The 12151-nt window shown below is 54.8% G+C and overlaps 2 protein-coding genes across 4 annotated transcripts; both read left to right on the forward strand.

Annotated features, from left to right (window-relative positions):
- The first annotated feature begins 146 nt into the window (after positions 1-146).
- On the forward strand, positions 147-4753 carry SNX12 (sorting nexin 12). Its single transcript, XM_065846556.2, has 4 exons — positions 147-354; positions 2110-2205; positions 2410-2534; positions 2973-4753. Exons 1-4 carry the CDS (start codon positions 190-192, stop codon positions 3073-3075), a joined length of 489 nt encoding a protein of 162 aa, XP_065702628.1. The 5' UTR covers positions 147-189; the 3' UTR covers positions 3076-4753.
- A 1803-nt stretch (positions 4754-6556) lies between these two features.
- On the forward strand, positions 6557-9926 carry LOC136106483 (uncharacterized). Of its 3 annotated transcripts, none has more exons than XM_071813526.1 (9): positions 6557-6891; positions 7044-7583; positions 7660-7773; positions 8106-8231; positions 8320-8406; positions 8861-8949; positions 9208-9259; positions 9477-9548; positions 9713-9926. In XM_071813526.1, the coding sequence occupies exons 1-9, from the start codon at positions 6747-6749 to the stop codon at positions 9766-9768; spliced, it is 1281 nt and encodes a 426-aa protein (XP_071669627.1). In that variant the 5' UTR covers positions 6557-6746; the 3' UTR covers positions 9769-9926. The 3 variants fall into 3 exon arrangements, with proteins under 3 accessions (XP_071669627.1, XP_071669628.1, XP_071669629.1); XM_071813527.1 differs by having other exon boundaries at positions 9728-9926; XM_071813528.1 differs by lacking the exon at positions 9208-9259 and having other exon boundaries at positions 9713-9822.
- Positions 9927-12151: the final 2225 nt, after the last annotated feature.

Here is a 12151-nt window from a genome sequence, read left to right on the forward strand (position 1 = left end):
ACCCTGAATACCTGCTCCACTTATGCAGGCGGCGGCGCAGGCGTGCGCGGGCGGGGCGGTGGCTGGGGAACCCCGAACCCTGGATACTCACCGTGTTATGCATGCGGCGGGCGGGCGACGCCGCGTCGTGCGCGGGCGGGGCCGGGCGGGCTGCGGCAGCGGACCGGGCGGGGCGGCGGCGGCACCACCATGTCGGAGGCGGCGGTGGCGGACACCCGGCGCTTGAACGCGAAGCCGCAAGACCTGACGGACGCGTACGGGCCGCCCAGCAACTTCCTCGAGATCGACATCTTCAACCCACAGACTGTGGGCATGGGCCGCGCCAGATACACCAGCTACGAGCTCCGCATGCGGGTGCGGCCCCCGTGGGGCGGGCGGGGGGCGCAGGCCTCAGGGCCCGCTGCGGGCCGCGGAGCCCCGTGCGGGCCCAGGAGGGGCTGGGCTGCCCGGTGACCGGGGGTATGGCCGCGAGGGGCGGCAGCACTTGGTGCGCAGTGCCGGGGGTGTCAGGGGATGGCCGGGGTGGTCCTGTCGGGACGGGAAGCAGCGGTGTCTTCACAAGGAGCCCGGCTAGGGAGGCCCCGAGCAGTCCGAGCGGAGCTCCTGGGGCTTGTGTGCGGCGGTGGGATGCTGAGGAGGTGGGCCGTAGGCCTGCAAGTCAGGCAGTGCCGGGCTGGGGCTGACAGCTTGCTTGCGACTCTCTGGTGGGCCGGGCCTCAAGGTCTGAGTACTCGCAGCTGGTGGGTTTGCCAGGGCCCTTCGGCACCCAGCGAGGAGTGGTATGCACAAGGACAGGGAGGGTACTGCCTCAGCAGGCTTCTGTTCTCTCTCTACAGCTCCAGGCCTGGCAGCTGGACACCATTGGGTGGTTGCTGAGCAAGGCACAACTGCATGCAGCTGGTTATCTCAAGCAGGGCAGGAACGCTAGCAAGCAGTATCTTGGGACCTGATCACAGTGCAGTCTGGCTACTGCTTCTGGGTCAACTTGATCAGCTTACAAAGAGCCTGTGATACAGGAGAGCGCATAGCAGGCTGGGCACTTCTTACAGAGTTCTCTTTACAGGGCCTTAACTGAGCTGAACTGGGGACCTCTTCACAGCTCTCCATCTGATAGCTGAAGGAAGGAAAGTTGAGCTTCCTCTGAAACTAACTACTTTTAGTGTAACAGTGCTGATGTCAACTTCTGTTCATAGTATGATTTAACTGTTAAGTCTCTACTGCTTTTCAGAGTAATTGGATGTTTGCTTTTCTTCTGTTCTGACGCTTGGTTTCCATCACCCTGCAAAGGATGCCTGGCAGGTGGCAATGAGAACCTCTTAGTCCCACCAAAACTAGCTCTTGCGGAGATGCTTTGAAAGCAGCTGGTTTTATTTTGCAGACCTCATAAGAGTATAGTTACACATGTTTCAGCAATACCTGTGTAGATCTGGGTGCTCCTTCTCAGAAGGTTTTGCTGTCTTAGTTCCTTGAATGTTTCAGGCTGTGTTCACAGTGTAAAGGTGAAGTTACTGTAGCTGTCAGTTTTTAGACTCTAGTGGCAGGGGAGAAGGGTGGGGAATTACTGCACATTCCTCCAGTGACACAACCCAGATACGAAAAAGCTGCTTGCCTGTGTAGGGTAGGCGGTGTCTTCTGAAAGAAGATTGTAGCACGAGATCTGGCCTTGAACAGTTGCTGGAACAACATTTCCTTCCGTAGTTCTTCCATGGAAACACCAGTGTCAGGTCAGAGGTTCTTTTGCTCTGCAGGCTGCTGTCAAGCTCTCTTGTAAATCACTCCAAAATGGAGTGAACTCAGGTTAAAAAAGAATCAGCCTTCTCTATATTGTGAGCCCGGTTCCAGCATGTGCCCTTGGGAGGGGGTGTGATCCTGAAATAGTCACTTGAGGGGGAGGGAATGTCTGACTCTGAGTAGCCTGGTAAGTGCTTGCTTGATTCTGAAGGACTTTAGTGCTTGTGCTCTGTCCTGAATAAAGAGGCTGGGTGTTCTCATGATGCCTCCTTTTCGGGGCCTTGATTTTCTAAATGCAGCTTTGGGTTTTAATTACATCTCGAAATACTGTCTGGCTTCCAAAGCAACCTGCAAATGAACTACTTCTCTTCATTACAGACAAACCTCCCAATCTTCAAATTGAAGGAGTCGTGTGTGAGGAGACGATACAGTGACTTTGAATGGCTGAAAAATGAGCTGGAACGAGACAGTAAGGTGAGGCCTGGCTCAGAAGTACCAGGACATGTGGGAACAGTTTGGGCTGTGATCTTGAGCTGTCCAGAAGAGAGGCTGTAGTGGTGGGCAGCTCTTGGGGCTTGATCTCTGTCCATGTAATGGGGCTGGAGATTAGTGTCAAACAGCAAATGGCACTTGCTTGCAGGTGGCTGTTCTACTGACAGGGTGATTCTGTGCTTTCAGATTGTAGTGCCACCGCTGCCTGGAAAAGCTTTGAAACGACAGCTTCCCTTCCGAGGAGACGAAGGCATTTTTGAGGAGTCCTTCATTGAGGAGCGGAGACAGGGACTAGAACAGTTTATTAACAAGTAAGCTTGATGTCCTGGGTTGGCTGTGTGCTGCCTTTCTGGCTACTGCCAGTGGAAGAGGGCTGGCTGGGAAGAAGTCTTGATCTGCTGCACACAGGTGCCATGCTAAAGGATGAAATGATTCTGAAGCAAATCCTGCCTTGGGTGTGGGTTGTTTTCAGTGCTCTCATCTGAGAGTGAAGCAAATATTTGCAGAAACCAACTATCTGGCAGGGTAGCGCTGGCTCAGGGTGCTCATGTCCTGCTTGCAGGGCATGGTGTGGGAGGGAACACCCTGTGTTCAAGCACCTCTTGCTGTCCCTATTGGCCAGAGCCTGGTGTGCTTGGAGCTGGCTGCCTGTTAGCAAGGAAGTCTGCATTCCTCGCTCCCTACAGAGAGCAGAGGTGCGGGGGTCTCGGTGGCAGCTGTACTAACCTCCACGTCTGATTTTCTTCCAGAATTGCTGGACACCCACTGGCACAGAATGAGCGCTGCTTACATATGTTCCTGCAAGAGGAGACTATTGATAGGAATTATGTCCCAGGGAAAGTGCGCCAGTAGGAGCACCTGGCACTGTCTTCCTCCATTCCACCCTCCCTCCTGCGAAAATGACATTTATTTTTACACTAAATCTGTCTTCTCTGAACCAGCTTTTCCTCTCTCGAACCTCCCAGTTTGTTCAGTATTTTCCTCTTTTGTAACTGGCAGCAGCTTGTTCTACTGGGCTCTCATCTTGGCCTAAAGGTGTGAAGATTTATGCAAGTGAGCATGTTGTCCTGCACCTAGAGGCAGATGTGAATAGGTGTTGAGCAGGAACTTGCTTGTGGTGTTGTGTAGGAGCTGCCTCTGTCCCTGTACAGGAAGGTATGTGCTGACCTTCACTCCCCTGTCTGTGCAGCCCCAAGCATCTCTGCAGGAGACTCTGAAGAATAGCAGTTGTCATGTTGGTCAGTGATCGCATCAGGTATTAGAATTTTAGTAAAGCTTATCCAAAACAGTGAGTAGGTGCCTGGGTGTGTTGGTCTTCTGTCCACCCCATTCACCCTGCATGAAACCCCCATTCTTCACTGTCTAGAAGTGCTGAGACCCAAGCCTACTCTGACCCTGCACTCAGCCTCCTGCATTAGAGACCTGTTTGGTGTATTCCTGTTAATCCCCCTCCTTTCTAACATGCTGCTGGCAGCTTGAGGGGTTTCCATGACGTGTGCTCTCATGATGCTCTGCTTGGGCAGTTTGGCATGTGGAAGCTGGGATAGCCTGGGCTATAGCAGTACTGGGATGCCTTGGCCCAGGGTTTAAAAAACGCCACAGCTTGCTCTGCTGCGGGCTGGCGTGGTGGTGTTTCCAGCGGCACCCTGCTCAGCTGAGCTGTGGTGACCTTATCCTGTGCTCCAACTGCAGTGGGGAGGAGGTGGGTCTGTCTGAGGAGGAGCAGGAGAGGGCTAGTGGGGGCTGTTGTCATGTGCAGCCCTGACAGCTGCCACAGGAGGAGCCCAGCGGTGGGGCCTGGGCTTAGGCCACCTCTCCAGAAAGGGATGGCAGAAAATGGCTGGTCAGTCCTGGGTTAGATGTTTGCTTACGAAGCAGGAGAAGTAATAATGCTTTTTTGTGTGTTCTCCCCTGTTCTGCAGTCAGCTAGGCAGGTACTTGTGTGGAAGTGAGGACACGAGACTGGTCAGGGAAGCATTCAGAGCTTGAGGGGGACTGTGAGGCTGTGACTTGCTGCAGCAGAACTGTCCTTTGGAGGCTCCTCCAGCTGCCACAGCTGCAATGAGTGAGGCTGGCCTCAGCCTGGGGGCCTCCTCAGGTCAAGGCTGACTGGTTTATAAGCACTTGGTCACTTTGTGGCAGCACATTTGAGCCTTTCTTGGAGCGTAGGCCTGCAGTGACTGCCCTCCTGTTCCTGCCAAGCATGTTCCCTAAGGTCCCTGTTGTGTCTCCTGGGTTTTCTGGTGAGGAACTGGCACTGCTGGGCAATAGGTGGCTCTTGGGGAGGAGGAGAATTCGCTGAAACTGGGAGGGAGCTGCTCCTGGGGCCAGCTCAGCCCGGGAAGGGCTGCAGGGCAGCACAGAGGCTGGTGCCAGTGGAGGTGGCCATGGTTCAGCACCTGTCTCCCCAGCTCAGGGCAGCCCCTTTCCTCCTGCCTGTCCTGCCGTGGGGCTGCCATCCACCCAGCTGTCTCCACCCTGTCCAGTGTAACGTCCAGGTTCCGTTCACATTAAACCACTGTGAAGCCAACTCTCTGCCTCGTCCTGGGGGCTGCGGGACGGGGGGAGCACCGGGAGGGGGTGCTGGGCGGCGGGGGGGAGTGGTGCTGGGGTGGCAACAGCATTTAGAAGCAGTGTGGCGGGAGCGATTGGAGTCACCGATGACCCCCGACTCGCTGGCCGATCCCGACCTGCTGTGTCATGTCGGCAGCCCCCTGGCCATGTCCTACCAGAGCTTCTTCGAGGAGGAATGCCGCACCATCATCAGCCTCCTGCTCGGTGTCGTCACTGCGGCCTCGCCCTCCCCGGGACCGGTGGAAGGCAGCTCCCTGTGGCTTGACCCCGCCGGGCCCACCACCTCCACGCCGCTGCACGCCTCGCTGCCGCTCCATGAGCGGGCCCTGGACAGCGCCAGGCCCGCTGGCCGCCTGAACACAGATGCTGGTGGGGCCGCCGCCTGGGCCCAGCCCACGGGGACCTCCAGGCTCTCCTGCCACCCACTGCCAACGGCTGCCCCGGCCCAGTGAGGCCTGGGTCCCACCTCCCGTGGACCCCGTCCTGTAAAGCAGCCCAACGCAGCACCGCACAGCCCCCCTGCAGCAGGCCGGGCCCCGTGGGATGCCCCTGCACCCCTGTCCAGTCCGCGGGGAGCAGGCAGGTAGGAGCCCAAGAAAAGCGCTGGTGCTCTAAGCACTGTCTGACCTCCTGCCAGACAGGAGTTGGCTTGCAGCCCTCACCCTGTGGTCTTGTGGGGTTGCAGGGGGCCTGGTGCCCGTGAGCCTGGGACGGGTAGCCTGGCTGGGCCCTGGGCTGTCCTAGGTGTAGCTGCTTTGGGGTGGCAGCCTCTGTACCTCATGTTTGTCCACTATAGCTGCTGGCAAGGTTGTGGGTCGCAGACAGCCCTCCCAGAAGTTCTCTTCGAGGATTCCTCTTCTGGCTTCTCGTTCCCGACTGCCGTCACTGGGAAAAGTGCCTTCCCACAAGCGCATTTGCTCTGGTAAGGGTGTATCTGGGCAGAAGTCCCTGGGACTCCGGTGTTGTGGAAGGGGGAGCTGCTGGTCTGAGGAGAAGGTTGATGTCTCTGCTGCAGGGTCAATGCTGATCCCATGAAAAGGACAGGAGGGGGCAGCGTGTGCTCAGGCTCAGAGGAAGGAAAGTGAAATGCAGACCGGTAATGGTAGGCAAAGTCTGTTTCTCTTGACAGGCACCCAGCAAAGAGCCTGAACAAATCTGGTGCTCTAGCTCATTGTCCTGGTTTTGTTAAAAACAAGTTTCTCTTTTAGTGGATTTGCCTGCAGCTAAAGCTTTCATATTAGCTGCATTTTCCTGGAGAACCAGATACATGTTTTGGTAAACATAGCAATGGAATGTGAAAATATTGATAAGCATGGATGGACATCTCCCCAGATGGATGATGAGAAACAAGTGACCAAGAAACTGACCAACTGTGTAACATTCCATTCATGTGAATACTTCATATAAAAGTGGGAGATCGCGAGGATGTCGTTCCTTTTTTCCCTTTTGCTTATGGTCGACATTAGGAGAGGATCTTGCTCAGTCCCTGCGAACTGAGGCCCAGTGAGAGACTGAATCCAGCTCCGGTTGGCTGCAGAGTCCAATCCAGGACTTCGGGTGCCAGCTCTGCAGTTGCTGAGACTTTCAAGATTGGTTTTGTATATTTTGTATTATTTTCTCTGTTCTTATTAGTAGCATTAGTAAAACATTTTTAATTTTTCCAACTCTCTTCTCTCTGTCCTTCTTTTCCTCCCGATCACCTGTCCTTAGTGGAAAGGGGGGAGAGGGAGGGGCAAAAGGGGGGAGTGGGAGGGGGAAGAAGAGGTTAACAATACATCTGCCAGGGTTTTATTCTCACCCTGCAATCAAAACCCTCAACATTCATCCATAGTGCAGGGAGTGGCCCTGGCCAGCATATGTTGCTGTCAGGGCACTCTCTGAGGAGGGGCTGATACTCTTGACTTTCAATTCCTGGACCCCACTTCAGGATCAACAACCCGAGAGTTGATATGCAATCCGACTCGAAAGCTGATATGCAATCCGACTCGAGAGCACTGATACGCAATACCACCCAAGACCTGACAGAAGACAATGAAAGCGAAGAACAGCTGGTTGCAGCAGGGACTCTCATGGGAGCTGGTGAGCAGTATGGAGGTATGATCCCAGGCAGGGGTGGGGAGCTGGAGCTTGCTCCCCTGTAGAGAGGAGCCCCTCTGGAGCTTTCCTGGCTCCTGACTGCCCATGTCCTACCACCGCCATCATTAATGCCGATGCGACCAACAACGCACTGCTGCTGCCGCCTTCAGGTCCCAACTTGCTGGCCTCCGGCTTGCTGGCCTGTCCTGATGACAGCCTGTGGTCCCTACCATACCAGAGCTTCTTCGAGGAAGAATGTCACATCATTGCCAGCCTACTGCTCGGTGACACCACTGCGGCCTCACCCTCCCCGGGACAGGTGGAAGGCAGCTCCCTGAGGCTTGACCTCGCCAGGCTCACCACCTCCACGCCGCTGCACGCCTCGCCGCCACTCCATGAGTGGGCCCCAGACAGTGCCAGGCCCGCTGCTCACTCAGTCATGGATGCCGGTGAGGCCACTGCCCCGGGCTGGGCCCATGGGGACCCCCGGGCTCTCCTGCCACCTGCTGCTGACGGCTGCCCCAGCCCAGTGTGCCCCCACTCCCGCCTCCCACGGACCCCGTCTTGTAAAGCAGCCCAACGCAGCACCGCACAGCGCCCGGGTGGTGCCCGGCTGACCATGTCCCAGGCACGGGCTTCTCCGGCTCTGCAGTTCCCCAAGGTTGGCAAGAGGCTTAGTGATTTGGGAACAAGGATCTCCCAGTCCCGAGGTGAGTCAGGTTGCTGAAGGGAGCCCCAGTGCAGCAACTGCTTCCACGGTGCTGCAAAACCCTCTCTCTTCCCCAGGTACCAAGCTGACGCTGGCTGCCAAGTCCAGTCTGCAGCATCCCAGCGGGGCTTCACAGCTGGCACAACCTTCCGCTGCTCCCAAACCCGCCCCCCGGGACACAGGGCTGAAAAGTAATTCTGCACATGCCAGTTGCCTCATGTAAAGCGGGGAAGCTTGAGGGGACTGATGCTGCAGCAAGGAGGGAGAAGGGGAGAGGCCTGGGCTGCAGCATGGGACAGGGAGCGGGCAGGTAGGAGCCCAAGAAAAGCGCTGGTGCTCTAAGCACTGTCTGACCTCCTGCCAGACAGGAGTTGGCTTGCAGCACTCACCCTGTGGTCTTGTGGGGTTGCAGGGGGCCTGGTGCCCGTGAGCCTGGGACGGGTAGCCTGGCTGGGCCCTGGGCTGTCCTAGGTGTAGCTGCTTTGGGGTGGCAACCTCTGTACCTCATGTTTGTCCACTATAGCTGCTGGCAAGGTTGTGAGTCGCAGACAGCCCTCCCAGAAGTTCTCTTCGAGGATTCCTCTTCTGGCTTCTCGTTCCCGACTGCCGTCACTGGGAAAAGTGCCTTCCCACAAGCGCATTTGCTCTGGTAAGGGTGTATCTGGGCAGAGGTCTCTGGGACTCCAGTCTTGTGGAAAGCGGAGCTGCTGCTGCAACTTTTGATGTCTCTGCTGCAGGGTCAAGGCTGATCCCGGGAAAAGGACAGGAACGGGCAGCGTGTGCTCGGGCTCAGAGGAAGGACAGTGAAACACAGACTGGAAATGGTAGGCAAAGTCCGTTTCTCTTGGCAGACACCCAGCAAAGAGCCTGAACAATTCTGGTGCTCTAGTTCATCCATAGTACAGGGAGTGGCCCTGGCCAGCATATGTTGCTGTCAGGGCACTCTCTGAGCAGTATGGAGGTATGGTCCCAGGCAGGGGTGAGGAGCTGGAGTTTGCTCCCCTGTAGAGAGGAGCCCCTCTGGAGCTTTTCTGGCTCCTGACTGCCAAAGGCATGCTGAAAACCAAGTATCCTTTGAGTGTACCACACTGAGTGGAGTATGTTTCTCCATTGGGCTCTGGTGGATTCTTACCTTGTATCAGCGAGACTGTGGGGAAACATGGGCAGCTGCCTCTGAGCCCAGCAGGGGATGAGGAGGCTGTCTCTGCCCTGCTGGCCTGTTTGAAGTGGAGCTGGGGATGACAGTTATATTTCTAGTGGCAATGCTTGTCTTCACAGGTAGGTGGGAGTCTGTGGAGCCGTCTTTTTCCAGTGAGTTGGTTCCTGGCCTGACTCCAGGACATGGAGATGCAGTGGCTGCTGAGCAGGTAAGAGCCAGCTGTGTCCTGACACCACAGGATGTTCAGATGGTAGCTTGGGCCAGCTGTGCCAGAGGTGGGAGGTGATGGGGCTTGGGGCTGCCGATTTCTGGGCTGGCACCTGAACTGTTTCAGCTTTTCCCTGGGTTTTACACAGGACCTTGTGTATTTGCTGCAGGGCAAGTTTTTACCACCTTTCCAGTGCTTAGGGCTCACTGTTTGGGGGTGACCACCCCCTGCATCACACTTACACCCTGTCCTTGCCAGTCTGCAGGTGATGAGCTGTCCAAAGAGCTGGAGCGAGTGAAGGGCGAGCTTGGTATGTGGGGCTGGTTGTTTTAGGAGACTGTGCTACACCTGCAATCTAGATGACACCCCCTGCACTTGTACCTGGAGCCCAGTGCCTGCAGCATTGTGGGGATGGGGCTGGTGTCTTGTCTGGGGACAGAGTAGGATCCCAGCCTCTGCCCCATACGGTCTGGGCATGAGGTGTTCAGGATGGGCTGAGCAGACACCTACTTGCCTCCTGCCTGCAGCTAAGAAGACCGCTGAGTGTGAAGCATATCGCCAGACGATCTCCTCCTTGCAGGCTCAGCTCAGAGCAGCAGGTATGTTCCCTCACCCCTGGGTGGGCTGCAGGAATGCTCTGGTGATCCCTTGCTGGTGTAACTGAGGGCTGCTGGGTGGAAGGGACACAGCTCATGGCCTTCCCTGTAGGGAAGGTGATGAGTGCCAGGAGCAGCAATGCTTTGATGCTGCCCTTGCTCCCCAGGAATCTGTCCAATAGGCGCAGCAGCAGAAGAGAGTGGTGACTTGGGGAGTGACTGACAGCTGGCACACAGGGAGAGACTCACAGCCAGCACACGGGACACTCATAGCAGCCACTTTACAGAATCACAGAATGTCATTTGTCTGTTATATTTGTGGCACTCTTGAGTTCACGGGTTTTTCACTCCTTCTGTTTAAAATAAAGGTGTCTTTTCACAGTGGTGTTTGCTGTCTGCTGGCATAGGGCCAATGGCTGGTGCTGCCTGCTGTTCTCCAAAGGGCTGGGCAGAAAGGGCAGGGCTGTGTCCAGCTGTGGTTGGTTCTGCTCAGCTGGAAACTTGAGGTCTGCTGTGTGGAGGAGGTGTGTGCTTGGGGGCTGGAGGCACAGCATGGCTCTGGGGAAGCCTTTCTGGACAAACCTGGTGCTTCCAAGCAGGATGCTTGGATGTGTGGGTGGTGGCAGGCATCTGTATGGGCAGGTCTGTGCCTTAAACTGCCTTCACACTGGATGTGAGAAGAGCCAGTGCTGGCAGATGGCACATTGGGCTTCTGCAGCTGTTAGCTGCTACTTACCGTTTTATTAGCTGGCAGCTTGTGTCAGTGTCTAGGTGGTGGGGAAGCAGCACTTGGGACCCAGTTCCTCACTGTTCCTGCCTGTCAGCGCAGGAAGCTCTGTCCTGCTGCCTTCTCTCCAGCAGGCTGACACAGACACCTTGTCGTGCTGCCTCATGTCTTGGGTGAGGATTTGTAGAGTCCCACTGTTTGGTGCTGGCAGCCCTCAAGGCTGGGCCAGGAAGGATGACCTCCTCCTGCTCCCCTGTGCTCTTGGTGGTGTTTCTGGCCACCCTGGTGTGCCACAGGCAGCCCACACCCCTTCCTGCAGTGGCTGCCATTGCCTGTGCGCAGGGGTGGTTGTGGGGATGCTGGTTATGCTGTCTCCCACCCCTGCTCGGCACTCAGTTGCTGAGGTGAGCAGCTGCGGTGCCGGCACCATCTGCAGTTTTCAAGAAGGGTGATTACAGGCCTGTCAGTCTCGCTTCAGTGCCTGTTAAAATTATGGAGAAGGTTATTCTGGGAGTTATTGAGAAGCACTTGAGAGACAGTACAGTCACTAGTCATAGCCAGCACAGATTCACAAAGGGAAAGTCCAAATTAACCAACCTAATTTCCTTTTTTGACAAGATCACCTGTCCAGTTGACCATGGGAAGCCAGTAGATATGGTGGGTTTGGATTTTAGCAAAGCTTTTGATACTAGCTCTCACAATATCCTTCTGGATAAACTGTCCAGTGTGGGGGACTATGGTGGGACTGTGGATTCACTAACGGAGGGCATGGAAACAGAAATTAGCCTTGAAGATATTAAGGCCTACCTGTGAGAAAGATGGGAATAAAGGAGTATCTGGAGATATTAAGGTGTACCCGTGAGAGGGAAGGGAGTAGAAGAGTAACACTGATGACAGCAAAATTAGCCCATGAGATGCCACTGCTGTAACTTGTAACCAAGTGTGAAGAGACACATGAATTGGTACAACTGTATAAAAATGCACTTGTGACAATAAATTGCATCCACTACTTTCATCCTGGAAGATCTTGGTCTATGTTGCTTGTCCATCTCAACCACCACAGTCCAGCACACCACTAGAAAAGTCCATAACACCCTGGGTAAACAACTGGCTGACGGATTGGGCCCAAAAGTTTATGGTAAATGAGGTTACAACAGGCTGGTGGCCAGTCACCAGTGGGTTTCTCAGGGCCCAATTTTAGCGCCAGTGCTCTTCAATGTTTTAATAAATGATCTGGGTGCGGGAATCACAGGTACATTATGTAAGTTTGCTGATGATACTAAACTAGGAGAGGTATGGACTCCCTTGAAGGTAGAGAGTCAGAGATCTGCATAGACCTGTATGGTGACGGTTTTTACTACTCACAGATTGCTGGATGAGCCCAAATTAAGTTTCACATCAGTTATTAGGCTTAAGTAAATGTGTACTAAATACAATGCATCACCTAGAATTATAAGGTTGCTCAGTTATAAGGTCTGCTGAATTTCCTGAAATCTTAAACTATTTGCTGTGAAGTTCTCATATTTACCAAACTTCCATCTACTTCATGTAAACAGAAGCTGCTACACTGAACATCTGTGAGATAGGGTATGTTTTGCACTGTGCTGCCATTCAGACAAAACAACACCTTCAAGGCTATGAACTATAAACAATATCTACAGCTAAACAAAAGAAAGGCCCATGTGAGATCAGTAAAAAAGAAAGAAGCAAGTGAGAAACGTGAAAAAGTGAGAAGCAAGAAGACCACAGCCCCTGCGGCGATTAGGGTGTGACGTTTGTCTCACTTGTTTTTCCACTCATTCATAGACCAGGTCCAAGGACATTCACACATCCCAGACACTGGGGGGCAGTCACCCGGCCCGAGATACCATTCTCACGA

Source organism: Patagioenas fasciata, chromosome 11 (genome assembly GCF_037038585.1).
Source record: "Patagioenas fasciata isolate bPatFas1 chromosome 11, bPatFas1.hap1, whole genome shotgun sequence".
NCBI lineage: Eukaryota > Metazoa > Chordata > Aves > Columbiformes > Columbidae > Patagioenas > Patagioenas fasciata.

Coding starts and splice junctions, on each gene's coding strand:
- LOC136106483 (XM_071813526.1), top strand. CDS start 6,747: ATGCAATCCGACTCGAAAGCTGATATGCAATCCGACTCGAGAGCACTG. Junction 8,232..8,319: donor CCACAAGCGCATTTGCTCTG/GTAAGGGTGTAT, acceptor TCTCTGCTGCAG/GGTCAAGGCTGATCCCGGGA. Junction 8,407..8,860: donor TGAAACACAGACTGGAAATG/GTAGGCAAAGTC, acceptor TTGTCTTCACAG/GTAGGTGGGAGTCTGTGGAG.
- SNX12 (XM_065846556.2), top strand. CDS start 190: ATGTCGGAGGCGGCGGTGGCGGACACCCGGCGCTTGAACGCGAAGCCG. Junction 355..2,109: donor GCTACGAGCTCCGCATGCGG/GTGCGGCCCCCG, acceptor TCTTCATTACAG/ACAAACCTCCCAATCTTCAA. Junction 2,535..2,972: donor CTAGAACAGTTTATTAACAA/GTAAGCTTGATG, acceptor ATTTTCTTCCAG/AATTGCTGGACACCCACTGG.